Genomic DNA, 15,566 nt, shown 5'->3' with positions numbered 1-15,566 from the left:
CCCAAAAATGAGGTTTTACAATTCCACCCAAATAGGTGGAATTGGAATACGTATTCGTATTCCAGTTTTATTTATTTTAGAAAACATAAATTTTTGAGTCTCTGAATTCGCCATCAAACTATGGCTGAACCAAACAGAGAATAAGAATATGTAACCCCGTTTTCTATTCTAGAATAGCTAATCCTATTCCTGTATTCCTATTCCCATAGCCAACCAGACCTTTAGGAAATTTGAAAAGACCGAACTACGATATTTTGGGATCGTGATGCCCTACAATTTTTCAGCACTGGCTATGGTGCAACTTATTTGCACTAGGCTTGTCGTTTAACATAACTTTCGTCTTCTCCCATTTTTTCTATACTATGAGATGTGGTTTCAAATACTCTCACCTATCACCACTTTTTATAAATTTAACATTGAAGTATTCTAATTTTTAAAAGTTACGATTAACATAGAAGTATTGTAATTTTTGAAATTATGTATGGTAATAAGCGATTATTATCATTAAATGTTTATTTCTTATGATTTTTTTTTAAATTAAAACTAATAATATGATTTTTTTAAATTAAAACTAATAATGAGATATTTATTGTTGATTAGAAATTTTAGATTTTTTATAGTGAGGTAGCTTATTTGTAGTTATCATTTGTATAGTAAATTTTGAGATCAATTATAGTGTAATTTTTTTCTATTCAATATTTATGAATCTTTATAAAGCTTACAAGTACTTTTATTGTATTTTTCATAGGGTAAAATACTAAAAGTTTAACTAGTGATTAATCTTTTCAATTTCTACCAATTAGATACAAGTATTTTTATTTTATATTTAAAGTTTTAAAATTTGCAATGTTTATATTTGAGTATTTTTTTTTCTAAATTTGTTAAAATTAATTTTCTTCCGATTGATTGGTCCATATAATTTGAGTCTTATAGGAGCAGATTTTAAGGAAGCACTACTGATATATGAGGATTATAAGAAAATTAATTAATAATAAATATCTAATGATTTTTCAAAATTAAATACTTATTATTATTTTTCAAAACATTTTAAAAAGATGTGAAAATTAAATATTTATTCTAATGTATTAAAAATTATTTTTATTCGTGTTTATTCATTTTCTTAGACACTATATCTAAACAATGTGGGAACTCAAAACCTCTTTTACCTATAATAAAGAACTTTCTTAATTTAATACACAATATTTATAAATATATAAATGATAAAAATAATATTTTAGCAATAAATATAAAATTATTTAAATTATACATACATGTACATATATCCATTTTCAATACTTGGTAGTATAAATTTATTTAGTAATATATAAGTTTTTCTTACTAAAAACAATAATTTGAAGAAATTTCATCATTTTAGCTAATATGACTAAAATGGATTAAAAGTCTATGAATTGTAAATAAATCATTATTTTATTTTATTTTAATTTATACTTCACATTTAAATCGAGACATTAATTTTTTTTAGTTTTCATTTCCTATATTAAGAAAATTAATATTATAACTAAGTTGAATAATAACATTACATTCATAAAAAATAATAATTAGAAATTAGTTTAAATTATAAAGATTTCTACTAAAAAATATTAGGATAATTTTTATAATCATTCTAAATTAAAATAAAAGTTTTCATGTAAAAATTACATTTAATATTATTTAAATATTAATCAAATACTAATTAAATTATATTAAATATTATTATTACAATTAATTTTATTAATTTTCTTATTTACTATTGTTTCTAATTAAACTATTACAACTTAGACAAATACGAGCCACAACATGGCACTTGTTAAATCTTAAATCAAAAACTTGTTTTAAAGATATATAAATTTAATTGAATAATTTAAATAGATATCATTTTTTTTATGGGTACCATAGATATCATATTTATTATAGATAAATTTTCAATAATATTTTTTTATGATAATATTATTTTGAGTATTTACATTAAGTTATTATTTTTTTATAAAAATAATAATATCGTTTTTAAATTTACATAATATTGATATTAATAATTAAATTAATATATATTATTAAAACATAACTAATTCAAATAGTTTTTTAATAATATATTTATTCTTATAATGAACATGATTTATTTAAATTACTTTTAATTAAAATATTAAAATAGTAATATTGAAATATTATTCTAAAAAATTAATTATTTGAATGTAATTAACTTAGTTAAATTACATAATAGCTTCTATTGACCTACAAAATAAGCTTTGTTTCTATTAACTTTTTATAAAATAATAACAAAAATACTGATTTCAAATAAAAGATAAATCCACTACATCATTTATTTGAATAGTTTATTTTTAAAATTTGTAAATTTTGTTAGAGTTTCAAAGTGATATTTGGTGAGGTTTAGATTTTGAAAAATAATTGTAAGTATATACTTTTCTAAAGATTTATAAATATTGAAGAGAAAAAAATAACAGTAAAATTGATGTCAAAATTTATAATACAAATGACAACTTCAAATAACTTACCTCCTAAATAAATATAATTTCTAATTTCTTATCAAGCATCAATATATTATTTTTAGTTTTAATTAAAAAATAACAATATAATCATAAGAACTTAACATTTAATAATAATAATCGCCTATTATAATAATTAATTAAAAATTTATATTATAAAAATATTTTAAATGTATTAATAATTTATTACCCTATGCCAAATACAATACAAGTACTTGTAAGCTTTCTAAACATTCATAAAGATTGAATATAAAAAAAATACACTACAATTGATCTCAAATGATAACTACAAATAAGCTACTCACTATAAAAAAATCTAAAATTTCTAATCAACAATAAATATCTCATTGTGAGTTTTAGTTGAAAAAAAATCATAAGAAATAAACTTTTATTTTATTTTATTGAATAATGCAAAAAGAATAATATACAGAAAGTCAATCAAAAGTTCATAAAGTGGACAACATGATCAGCAACTAACCAGCTCTAAAGAGCTACAACCAATCAGCAACTAACCGGCTCTAAAGAGCTATGACCAAACAAAGAACATTACAGCTGAATGTTAACACAACCAACTCAAAAGAGCTACAACCGAACAACAAACATTACAGCTTGAATGTTAACATTTGTTGAAACTCCTTCGAGCAAAAAGCATCTCTTTTAAAAAGCTGTAGCAGCTAGTATTTAATCCTGTCAAGCTGGTTACTAATCTTCAACTGGGCCTTGGGTCCTCCCTGCAAAAGTTTACACAAAAAAATTATCTGGAAAATGATGTCAGAGTAAAACTGAAAAATTTCTCCTTCAAGATGCATTGTAGAATTAGAAAATACAGCCCTACATCTGCACTTCCAAATGTTAAGTAAAATGATCTGCCACAAAGAGTCGCCCACAATATTACTTTTAAGATTAACACCAAAAATAGCTTCCTTCCAACTTAAAGAATGTTCAAAGATAGCTGGAAGAAAGGTGAAGACAACACTCCACTTTTTCTTAGCCCATATACAATCCCAAAAGAGATGTTTCATATCTTCCTCTCGCAAACAAAATGGGCATTTAACAGGTTGGGTCAGCAAACATCTCAGCCTACTACCAACTGGCAATTTGAAATGTAAAACTTTCCAGGCCAAGAGTTGAGCATTAGCCTCAGCTTTAGATAGCCAGATCTGGGCACTCAAATTACTCCAAGTGGTTTCATTGAATTTGCAATTCCATTTGTTATTAAGTCGTGGATTTAAAGGCATTGGCGGCACAAGATTTAAATAGATTTTCCTGAGGGGGAGGTGGCCAAATTGATGAGTAGACAGCCATAACCAGTCCTTTGAAAAGTTGCATTCCAATGGAATGCAGATTTTCGTGGCAAGCTCGATAGGGACTAGTGATTTAACAAATATAATAAAGTCTTTGAACTTGATGTGCAAAAGAAAATTGTGTTTAATGGTTGTCCAAGACGCCCAATCAATAGAATTGAAGTCCCACAAATCTTTGAACTTACGAACTCCTTTCTTAAAAAGATAATGAGCATGTTTATGAAAAGCTACAGCAAGAGGTTGTTCATGATATTGAACCAATTTGTTCCACCAAATAGAAGAATCGCTGAAACTGAAACCATGCTGTAAGGAAGGATTTCTCCAATTCAAAAACTTGCAAACTGACTGCCAAGCTTTCCAGATAGACTGCAAAGGAAGGGAAGCTTTAATATGAAAGGAAGGGGCCAATAGAATTTTATCCACCCATCTAACTGATTGCCATCTATTATAAGCAGATGCTTGAAAAATACGAAACTGAACCAACTTCTTCCAAGGTTCCTCCCCATCAATAATTCTAATTATCCACTTGGCAACTAGGCAAACCCCTCGAGTTTGAGGGTCCAATAAGCCCAAGCCACCCTTAGATTTAGGTTGAATACAATGCAAGAATAGCTTGTCTATTATTCTTCATGCTGGATGCTATGATCATAAGAAATAAACATTATATAATAATAATAATCGCTTATTACCATACATAATTTTAAAAATTACAATACTTCAATGTGAATCGTAACTTATAAAAATTAGAATACTTCAATGTCAAATTTATAAAAAGTGACGATAGGTGAGAGTATTTGAAATCACATCTCACAGCACGGAAAAAATGGTAGAAGACGGAAGTTATGTTAAACGGCAGGCCCGGTAGCTGGTGCCCGATTTTCGGGGAATCTTCTCGCTCAATAAAGTCTTCGAGGAATTTGTTCTTGTGGGAAAGCAAACAAACGATTCCATTTATTCACAAGGAAGGTGTCGCGTCCTGCACCGAGGATTTACTTACGCAAAGGTGCACAGGCTTCCATTTGCTTTCTTGTTTCATTACTTCCCTGTGAGAATTGTATCACTTATCTTTCCCTTGAAATCCGTCAGTTGTCGAGTTTAAACTGCTCCTCGTACCATATTCTCTCTGTGTTCAATTGAGTTTAATTCGATAGGAATGGCTTCCTCTTCCACACGCTGGGAAAAACAAACTCAACCAGAAAACGATTCTAAAGAGATCACCCCTTACTCTGTATCTACCTCAACAGCGCCATGCGAAATATTTATGAATTATTGCGGACGTGATGAGAAACAAACATTAGCCACTACCATATACAAAAGGCTTTGTTCCATGGGATTGCATGTTTTTCTTGATGCGGGAACCCTTGAGGATTGTGATTCTATTCTAGCAGAAATACAACATGTCATAGCTAGTGCTAAACTTCACATTGCCATTTTTTCTCCCAGCTATGCCCAATCACCATGGCTTTTGGCTGAGCTAAATTTCATGCTTAAAACTGGTGCAAAAATCAATCCCATTTTTAATCATGTGGATCCCTCTGATCTCAGATGTATTGAGCAAGGAAAAGGAAAGTATGCCGTCGCATTTTCGGAGCACGAAAGGAAGGGCATATTTACCCCAGAAAAGCTTGATGAGTGGAAAACGGCACTCCACATTATTTCGTTCCTTTCGGGCTACATGGTTAACTGTAAAGAGTATGTATTGTTTTCTCTACTTATTCTCTAATTAAGTTTTAAATTGCATCCACTGGTTCCAGTTCTATTCTGCGGACACGAGTTTAAGTAGTGTGTGGTATTTTAATTTTATTTTTGGTTAAAAATATTCAGGGATGAATCCACAGTTTTGAAGAGTATCGAGAATTGTGTGTTGGAAGTCATGAATGAAATCCCCTTATGGTTATGCAAACATCCAGTTGGGTTGGATGAGTTTGTGCACGAGTTCAAGTCAGTTGAAAGTAAAGAGAACGTAAAAATCACGGGAATCTTAGGCTTGGGAGGTAGTGGTAAAACCACGCTGGCCAAAGAGCACTTCACAGAAACTTTTCCTCCTTTGAGTTCTGTAGTTTTGTTTCCGACGTGCGAGAAGCAGCATCCAGAGACACTCTGCCTGACAAGCAGAAAAAGCTTCTTATAGACATCGTTGTTAATTGTTCGCCATTCGACGCTGTAGAAGAAATCAAGGTCATTATTGCAAATCATTTCAGCTCTTTTCGGGCGCAGCTGGTTTTGGATGATGTGGATCACATCGACCAGCTCGATGCTTTACTGCCAAAGATGCAGACACATTCCATGGTGAGATTAATATTGGCATCCTCATTATTTTGTATTAGATGAATAGAGGGCCGATTTCTAATATTCTCGTGGCGTTAGAAATTACTTTGTATCTGTGTCTGTCTCCGTGTCTGTCTCTGCTTTAGCGAGCTTGATTCGAACACTGTGCGTCTGATTTTACTTCTCAGGAAAGAAGATCCCATCTCCTTGAATTGTCATTATCTAGAGACTCTAGAGACCTTGTATGGCTCCGACGTTGTTTGAGGTTTCGCCAAGAAAATCGTCGAACGTGGCCTACACTAAGACATTTAAGTTTTTTAAAGTTTCAAGATTGTAATAAGTTGGAAGAATTATGGGAGGACAATGTGGATGTAAGTATTTTACTTTTGTGGTTCAAGATCATGTCAAAACTTAAATGGTTCATGCTTTTATGAATTGAATTCAGTTATATATAATATGGTTGCATGCAGCTCCCTTCGCAATTAAAACAGAAAACTTTCCAAAACATTCGAGGGGCAATAGTCCCCTTCCAGTCCCTTATGAGCCTTCGTGCTTTGCGATTGAGGAGGATTGATCGTAGCCGTTTGCCAGCAGAGTTGATGAATTAAAACAGCAGCACAAAGAATGAAAACAGAGCTTAAAAACAAAGCAGCAAAAAACAAGACTCAAATATATCAAAGAGCTATAAAGTTTCTTCATGTTATTATAGCTGAGAGGAATGCTCTATTTATAGAGCTCATACATATTATATCAAAGAGCTATAAGGTTTCTTCATGTTATTATAGCTGAGAGGAATGCTCTATTTATAGAGCTCATACATATTTCTAGAGGGTTCTTGAGAAGCTTTAAGAAAGGAAGCACTCTAGAGATTTCTACATAATTTTAAATTCACATTTTGCACAAAAAGAGAGGCTCCAAGAACCAAGTAGAAAGTTGTGAACTGTGCATTAAATGCCCAACTACTATAATAAACATTATTTTTAACACCCCCCATAATGTTTATTTGGAGAGATTAGGAACATCTTTGAGCTGCAATAGATCTCTAAATTTCGTAGATTTTACAATAGACAATGCTTTTGTAAATATATCAGCAAGTTGATCTTCTGTTCCGCAAAATTGAAGCTCCACCTCTTGACTTTCAATTAGATCTCGAACAAAATAATGATGCACTTCTATATACTTGGACCTTGCATGATATACCGGATTTTTTGCTAGCTTGATAGTACTTTGATTATCACAAAATATTGTTGTTGGAGAGTCTTGTGGATGATGCAATTCTTCAAGTAACCTCCTAAGCCATAATGCTTCTTGAAATGCCTTTGATAAACCAATATATTCAGCTTCTGTAGATGAGAGTGACACTGTTGATTGCTTCTTGCTACTCCACGAAATCGGTCCAGATCCAAGATGGAAGATATATCCTGAAGTTGACTTTCTATCATCAATGTCACCTGCATAATCAGAATCCGTATATCCAACTAAAGTAGGTTCTCCTCCATATTTGTATTCAATGCCAAGCTGGTAAGTACCCTTAATATATCTTAATATTCTTTTAGCTGCTTTCCAATGTTCAATGTGTGGATCTGCCATGTATCTCGATACAATATCAACTGCATATGCAATATCTGGTCTAGTTATAGTAAGATACAAAAGATTTCCAACAAGCTGCCTATATAATTTTCCATCCACTTTCTTTTGAGTAGAGTTAGCACCTAACTTTACTCCTATTTCACATGGTGTATTACATGGTTTACAATCACTCATATTGAATTTTTTAAGTACATCAAGAGCATATTTAGTTTGAGAGAGCATGATTCTTCCTTCTTCTTGCCATACTTGCATACCCAAAAAATAGTGCATTAGTCCTAAATCAGTTATTTCAAAAGCTTGTTTGAGTTGATTTTTAGTTATCTCAATATCATGTGTGTGATCTCCTGTAATAACCAAGTCATCCACATACAATACAATGATAACAACCTTATTATCACAATATTTTACATACACATCTGGATCAGCATTACTTCTTTTAAATCCAACTTTTAGGAAGTACTTATTAATTTATGAGTACCATTCCCTTGGTGCTTGCTTGAGACCATAGAGTGGTTTTCTTAATCTACACACCAAATTCTCTTCTCCATACTTAATAAATCCTGATGGTTGTTGCATATAAATTTCTTCTTTTAAGTCACCATGCAAAAATGCACTTTTTACATCCATTTGAAAAATTTTCCAACCAAACTTTGCAGCTAAAGCAACTATTGTACGAATGGAAGTCATCTTAGCTACTGGAGCAAAGGTTTCAGTATAGTCTATACCTTCTTCTTGTGAGAAACCTTTAGCCACTAACCTTGCTTTGTATTTTTCAATAGCTCTATCTTATGTGAATTTGGTTCTATAGGTCCACTTGCAACCAACCACTTTTTTGCCTTCTGGAAGTGTTGTTAGTTCCCATATTCCATTCTTCATCAAAGAATTGTATTATTCCTGCATAGCTGCTTCCCATTCTTCTTTTCTTTTTGCTTCTTCATATGTGTTTGGAGTGTCAACCTGCATCACCTTAGTCATAAGAGCATAGTTAGAAAATATATATCTAGGACCTTCTTGATAAATTTCTTTGATGCTTCTAAATTTTTTTGGATTTTCATTATCACTTTCTTGAGTCTCATCCCATGTAGTGGTTTGCACACCTTGACTTTGACTATTGGTAGAAGTAGAATTTTCTTCATCAATCAAAATTGGAAAGAAAGATAATGTTGGAGAATTATCATTCTTAACATCTTCATCAAACCATACATTTCTTTTAATATAGATTTCATTAGTTTTAAGATTGTATAACCTATATCCTTTCGATTCTTCACTATATCCAACGATTATGCACTTCTCGCTTTTCCTTTCAAGTTTGCTCCTCCTTTCATCAGGAATGTGAGCATATGCTTTACAACCAAAAATTCTAAAATGAGATACTATAGACTTTCTTCCACTCCATGCCTCTTCTGGTGTTATGTTCAAAACTGCTTTAGTAGGTGTTCTATTCAAGATATATACGGTAGTATGAACTGCTTCAACCCAAAATTTAGCTTCTAGATTTCTAGAATGAAGCATGCACCTAGCCATTTCTATTATAGTTCTATTTTTTCTTTCAGCAACACCATTTTGTTGGGGTGAATAAGAGATAGTTGATTCCTTTTTAATGCCATGTTCTTTACAAAAATCTAAAAGAGCTTTATTCATGTATTCGGTCTCTCTATCAGTTCTTAGTATCTCTAAGTACTTTCCACTTTGTTTTTCAGTCAAAGCTTTAAACTCTTTAAACTTTTGAAACACTTCATCTTTCTTTTGTAGAAAATACACCCAAATTCTTCTACTATAATCATCTATAAAAGTGAGGGCATACCTTGATCCTCCAATTGATGATGTTTTGAAAGGACCCATTACATCACTATGGACTAAATGTAGAGGATTTTTTGCTCTCCATGATTTACCTTGAGGAAAACTTTCCACATGTTGTTTTCCCATTGCACATCCTTCACACACCTTAGGGCTTAATGATATCTTTGGCAACCCATGCACCATTTGTAATTTCTCCATAAGCTTGAGACTTTGAAAATTGATGTGCCCCAAACGCTTATGCCATAACCTGCTCATATCATCATATTGGGCAATAGCACACATATGTTTATCTCCACATTTAGAAGTAAATTCTTGAAATTTATATAATCCATTCTCCATTTTACCAATTGCAATGACTCTATAATTATCATTGACATCCTTGATTAAGCACTTATCATTGTAGAATTCTATTTTATGTCCTTGACTTGCAATTTGAGATACTGAAAGCAAATTTGTTTTTAATTCAGGGACTAATTTCACATTTTTGAACAAACCATTATCAACTTTGACATTACCAATCCCTTTAACTTCTAAAGTACTATTATCCCCCAAATATATTTTCTCTATATTATTTTCACTTATTGATTCAAATTGATTCTCATTATGAGACGTGTTGTGTAGCACCAGAATCAATAACCCAATCTTCTTTGAAAGTATTATTTTCTTTAAGTGCAACACAAAATGCATTTCTTTTAGAGTCTCCTAATTTTGGATAATTATTTACTTTCTTTTCTACATCTCTTTTCTTCTTGAAACATTCATTTTCCTTATGACCCATTTTACCACAATAATGACATTTCCATTTACTTCTATTATGATCTATATATGAAATACTCTTATTTTCATTCTTCCAATTTCTTTCTTTAGATTCATTTTCTTGTGACTTCTTATAATATTGTTTTCCTTTTATTAGAAATGCTTGAGATTCACCATCAAATGATTCTTTTTCTTTAACTTGTCTTTTCTCTTCTTGAACCAACTAAGCACACAATTCTTCTGATTTAATACTTTTTAATTTATCTACAGTATCTAAATCCCTTATAAATGATTGATAAGATCCTGGAAGACTTCGTAATATAATTTGCACAAAATCTTTATCATCTATATCTTTTCCAAGAGAAGCAAGCTCATTTTTCTTTTCTTTTAACTTACTTAAATGTGGAACTATCTCTTGTGAGCTTGATAATTTCAAATTGTATAATTCAGTTGTGAGAGATAAGATCCATACATCACCTAAATTTTGATATAAATCTTTCAAAATCTCCCAAACTTTGACTCCACTTCTCTCATTACGAACTTCTAGAAAAACTTCTTTTGAAAGTGTAAGCTTGATTAGTGTTGTTGCCCTCTTGTCCCTTTTATCCCAATTATCTTGATCATTTCCTAGATTTGTAAGCCTTTGTTCACTACCAGTCACAATATCATAACAATTTTGAAGGGTTAGAGTGATTTCAACATGAGATACCCAATCATAATAATTTTTTCCATTTAATTTAACTGTAGGCAAAGTCACACCAAGTGATTCCATTTTTAAATTCTCTCCTTTTTTTGGATGAGAATGAAAGATATTTAAAAACTTGAACACCCAAGCTTGAAACTGAAAAAATCTCACCAATTTGTTGAAGAAAAAACTTTTTCTTTTGCTGCAATATCCTTCCTTTGATGTAGTTTTTTTTGTCCCAAACCAAACTGCTGTTCACTCCTTAGTTACAGCCTACAAATGTAAAGATTCACACAAGAAAAACACATATATTCATTCCAAAAGCATCATATATTCACAGCCCAAAGAACTAAAAATGCTCTGATACCATGATGAATTAAAACAGCAACACAAAGAATGAAAACAGAGCAGCAAAAAACAAGATTCAAATATATCAAAGAGCTATAAAATTTCTTCATGTTATTACAGCTGAGAGGAATGCTCTATTTATAGAGCTCATACATATTTCTAGAGAGTTCTTGAGAAGCTTCAAGAAATGAAGCACTCTAGAGATTTCTACATAATTTTAAATTCACATTTTGCACAAAAAGAGAGGCTCCAAAAAGCAAGTAGAAAGTTCTGAACTGTGCATTGAATGCCCAGCTACTATAATAAACATTATTTTTAACAAGAGTTATTTGGTCTCGCTGGAGTATTTGGAATTATCGTCTCCATTTCTATCTGCAGTACCGGCTGGAATTTACTCTTTCCAAAGCATTCGAGGGTCAATAGTCCAATTTCAGCAACTGAAAAACCTTCCTCCTTTGCGATTGAGAACGATCAAACTATTTAGTGAAACTCTCGGAAAGATTCCAAAATCGATTGAACATTTTCAAAATCTGAAATACCTTAAGTTTCGCTTTGATGATAGCCGTTTGCCACCAGAATTATATGGTCTCAGATGGCTGGAGCATTTGGCATTATCGTCTACAGTTCTATCTGCACTACCGGCTGGAATTGGCAATTTAACAAATTTGTTGTGTTTAGATCTGGGGAAATGCAGCCACTTGATGTTCTTGCCAGATTCTGTCCATCACCTAACACAGCTGCAATGGCTAAATTTATCAGGCTGTAGAATGCTATCTTCACTACCTGTTCGTTTGAGCAACTTAGAAAGCTTGAAGAATTTAAATCTGAAGCATTGCAGGCAGTTGAGGACGTTTCCGGACTCTTTCCAGAAGCCGATGGGCTTGGAAAAGTTGATTGTTGGTAACATAAAAAGTTTGGAGTTGAGAAATCTGGTATGGAGCACGTTGCCTGCCCACATCAAAGAAAGGCTGCAAGTTAGCTACGATGCTCTGGCAGAACAAGAGAGAGATGTTCCTGGATACAGCTTGTTTTCTCATTGGAGAAAAGAAAAGCCGGGCTTTAACACTGTGGGATGGATCCGATTGGAGTGGTCTTCGTGGTTTAGAAACACTTGAGAATAAATGTCTTGTGGAGCTGGTCGATGACCCAGACTACGAAGGAGAAAACATAATAAGGATGCAAGATCACATTAGGGATATGGGAAGAGAGATTGCAGGAAGACATTCACCATATCGTGTTTGGTCCCCAGGCCAGATTATTGATATGAAGAAACATTCCGTGGTAAGATCAATTCTAGCACCCCTATTCTTTATCTTTCTGTCTGCCTCTTCTTTTAATGAGTTTGAATGAAACACTATGCATGCCCTTTTATAATCCAGGCCGAAACAGAGCTTATTCGAGGGATACTGCCTGCGGGCGCTTTTGTGGCTTTCAAAGGGTACATGTATCAGTCAATGGGAGAATCCAGCACAGGATCTCCTAACCTTACATTCCCAACTGGACTACAGATTCTTTCTGTGAAAGGAAAGGAGTTAACGGAAGAACTTGCCTTTTTATCAGAAGACCTTGTGTGGCTCCGCTGGGAAGATTTTCCCCTTGAATATCTTCCATCATGGCTTCAATTTCGAAATTTAAGGATTCTAGAGCTTTATGGTGCTAATGAGTTGGAAGGATTGTGGGAGGACAAAGAGCATGTAAATTCTTTGCTTTCCTATTCTTTCTAAATCTTTATTTGCAATCGTATTTTCAATTTGGCTCAAATAAAATTTGGTTGCAGGCTGCTTTGGAGCTGAGAGAGCTTATCATTGCTGGTACCTGGAGCGCCAGTTTTGAGAGATTCCCAAGTTCAATATCATATCTGAAGTACTTGAGAAAGATATCATTGTTGGGTGATGTTGGTAAAGAGTTTGGCATTAAAGGGCTGCCAGACGAGTTTTGCGATCTCCAATCGCTTGAGCTTCTGGAGCTACGACATTGCACGCTGCTGTCATCATTACCCACTCGATTTGGGGATTTAAGTAACCTACGACATCTGAATTTGTGTTCTTGCAAGGGGTTGAGGATATTGCCAGAGTCTTTTAAGAGGCTCGCACAACTGCAATATCTAGATTTATCTGGTTGTAAGAAACTTGCCTTACAGATAGAAATTCTAGAAAATATCGCAGAGCTTAAGAGTCTGAACCTTTCAGGTTGTCACAAATTGAGGCAGCTACCTCGTCAAATCACCAACCAGGCTTGTTTGAGAAAGCTCCGTCTTGAAGATACCAGATTAGAAGATCTATCAACAAACATCGGCCAACTAAGAAAATTGGAATCGCTGACAATTGGGAGTCCGTTCTTGACAAGGCTGCCAGTTTCCCTTGGAGATTTATCCAGCTTGAAAAGTCTCTCAATAATCGATTGCATCGACTTGGAATCTTTACCCAACACTCTTGGGAACCTCACTCTGCTAGAAAATTTATGTATAGAATCCTCGGCAGTGAAATCTTTACCAGAAGGATTTACAGAACTGGTTAATCTTCAAAGATTGAAGATTTCTGGATGCCCGCTCAGCGAACTGGTTTTTGGGTCAGGGCCTTCCCCTGCGTTGTGCAATCTGAGGGTCGTAGAGATAAGCGAGACATGTGTAGCTCGGATTTCAATTACTGAAGATTGTTGTCCCAGATTTAAAACGCTCGACATTAGTCGAAATGACTATTTAGAAAAGATTGAAACCCTGCCAACAACAGTCGAGTTAAAATTGTCAGAATGTGAGAATTTTCAGTCTGGATAATTGTTGTGAAGTGATGCATATTCCTCACCGCCCTTGCACCGTTTTGTTGACTAGCATACAGCATGTTTAGACAGTTTGATCTGCCGATTCTCGTGAAGGGAATGGTGCATATTACATGTCTATATGGAAAAACCCTGCCTTTGAATTTTTGTCTTGAATATCATTCTTTGCTTTAGTTTTTTTTCCTGTTTAGTGTGACTGTTTGTGTTTATTATCCGTGTTTTCAAATTCTACAATTGATATTTGTGTTTATTATCTGTGTTCAAATTTTACAAGTAATATTAGTGAAGGAGACCGGGAGAATTGGAGAGGTAGATATTCCATTACAAATTTTTTAGATAATTCAGGTTCATTGTATCTGTCTAAAGAAATTGTGCCCAGTCTAGTTGAAATTGTTAATTTTTTATAATTCAATTACAGATCAATTGCATATACACATAAAGAAGTTCTATCTGATTTTAAAATTAACTGAAGCTAAATAATGGAAGAAAAAAATAACACAAGTCAAACACATATAGACAATAACACATATATACCTAGAAACTCCAACTTGGGAAAAAACCAGCAATTGTTGGATCTTCTATTCAGCCTAACAACAAACTTTCTCTTCTAGAATACAATAGAATCCAATCCAATCCAATTCAATACAAGTTTGCTATTGCAATGTTATATATATAGAGCCCAACTATTTTACTTATGTTACAAGAAAATAATGTTTTCTTGCTTTCTTAGGCTTTAAATCATTTCTTATTTTTCCCAAACTCACAAACTTAGAAATATTCTTTTAAAGAATAAAAACAAAGTTGTTGCTAAATATCCAACTCAAGTTGCTTTAAAACAACTTCTCTCCACCTTCTGAGCCAAACAACAAAAAACTAACACTCTCTATTAGCGAGGAAGGTGTTCTACACAACACCCAACTTATCTCTGAAGAATACAAATGTATTATTCACCAAAGCTTTGTTAGTATATTTGGTATTTGTTAGCCAACAGGAAAATATTGGAACTTTTATATACAATTCTCCACTCAATCTGTAATGAAGATAGCCTCCAACTGCACCTTCTATCTAGCTTCAAGAGCAATAATAGACTACAAGATTACCACAACAATTATACAAAAATAACTTCAGCCTCACAATCCTCTCTTTGCTAAAAAAAATAACTCTCACTAGATGCGAACACAAAAACTTGAAATGAAAACTGCCTTCAGAAGAATACAAAAAAATTGCAGCTGAAAGTATAGCAATTTATATCCACAAGAATAATTGCCTTTGCTTCCCTCACTAAAATTTTTCTTTCTCCATCTTCCCTAGCTTCTCTTGGAAATCTCTTCCTCAAAAGAATCCAAGAAAATTGCAGCTGAAAGTATAGCAATTTATATCCACAAGAATAATTGCCTTTGCTTCCCTCACTAAAATTTTGCTTTCTCCATCTTCCCCAGATTCTCTTGGAAATCTCTTCCCCACATGATATCTCAGAAATCTCTTCCACAAGGTATATCTAAGAAATCTCTTCCTCTGATATATCAAGGAACTCTCTTC

General features: G+C 32.8%; 1 protein-coding gene across 1 annotated transcript; it reads left to right on the top strand.

Annotated features, from left to right (window-relative positions):
- The first annotated feature begins 12,168 nt into the window (after positions 1–12,168).
- Positions 12,169–14,043, top strand: LOC149545659 (uncharacterized). Its single transcript, XM_089790764.1, has 2 exons — positions 12,169–12,946; positions 13,030–14,043. The coding sequence occupies exons 1-2, from the start codon at positions 12,599–12,601 to the stop codon at positions 14,023–14,025; spliced, it is 1,344 nt and encodes a 447-aa protein (XP_089646890.1). The 5' UTR covers positions 12,169–12,598; the 3' UTR covers positions 14,026–14,043.
- Positions 14,044–15,566: the final 1,523 nt, after the last annotated feature.

The sequence above is a fragment of the Cupressus sempervirens genome, chromosome 7 (assembly GCF_028749045.1).
Source record: "Cupressus sempervirens isolate cs-2001-9-10 chromosome 7, ASM2874904v1, whole genome shotgun sequence".
NCBI classification, from domain to species: domain Eukaryota; kingdom Viridiplantae; phylum Streptophyta; class Pinopsida; order Cupressales; family Cupressaceae; genus Cupressus; species Cupressus sempervirens.
Note: the sequence above shows the minus strand (reverse complement) of the source record. Positions and strands in the feature narration are given on the sequence as shown.

Bases quoted from the DNA above. Each gene is read 5' to 3' on its own strand.
- LOC149545659 (XM_089790764.1), top strand. From the start codon at position 12,599: ATGAAACACTATGCATGCCCTTTTATAATCCAGGCCGAAACAGAGCTT. The intron at 12,947-13,029 runs GTAAATTCTTTG...ATTTGGTTGCAG, and splicing joins TGTGGGAGGACAAAGAGCAT to GCTGCTTTGGAGCTGAGAGA.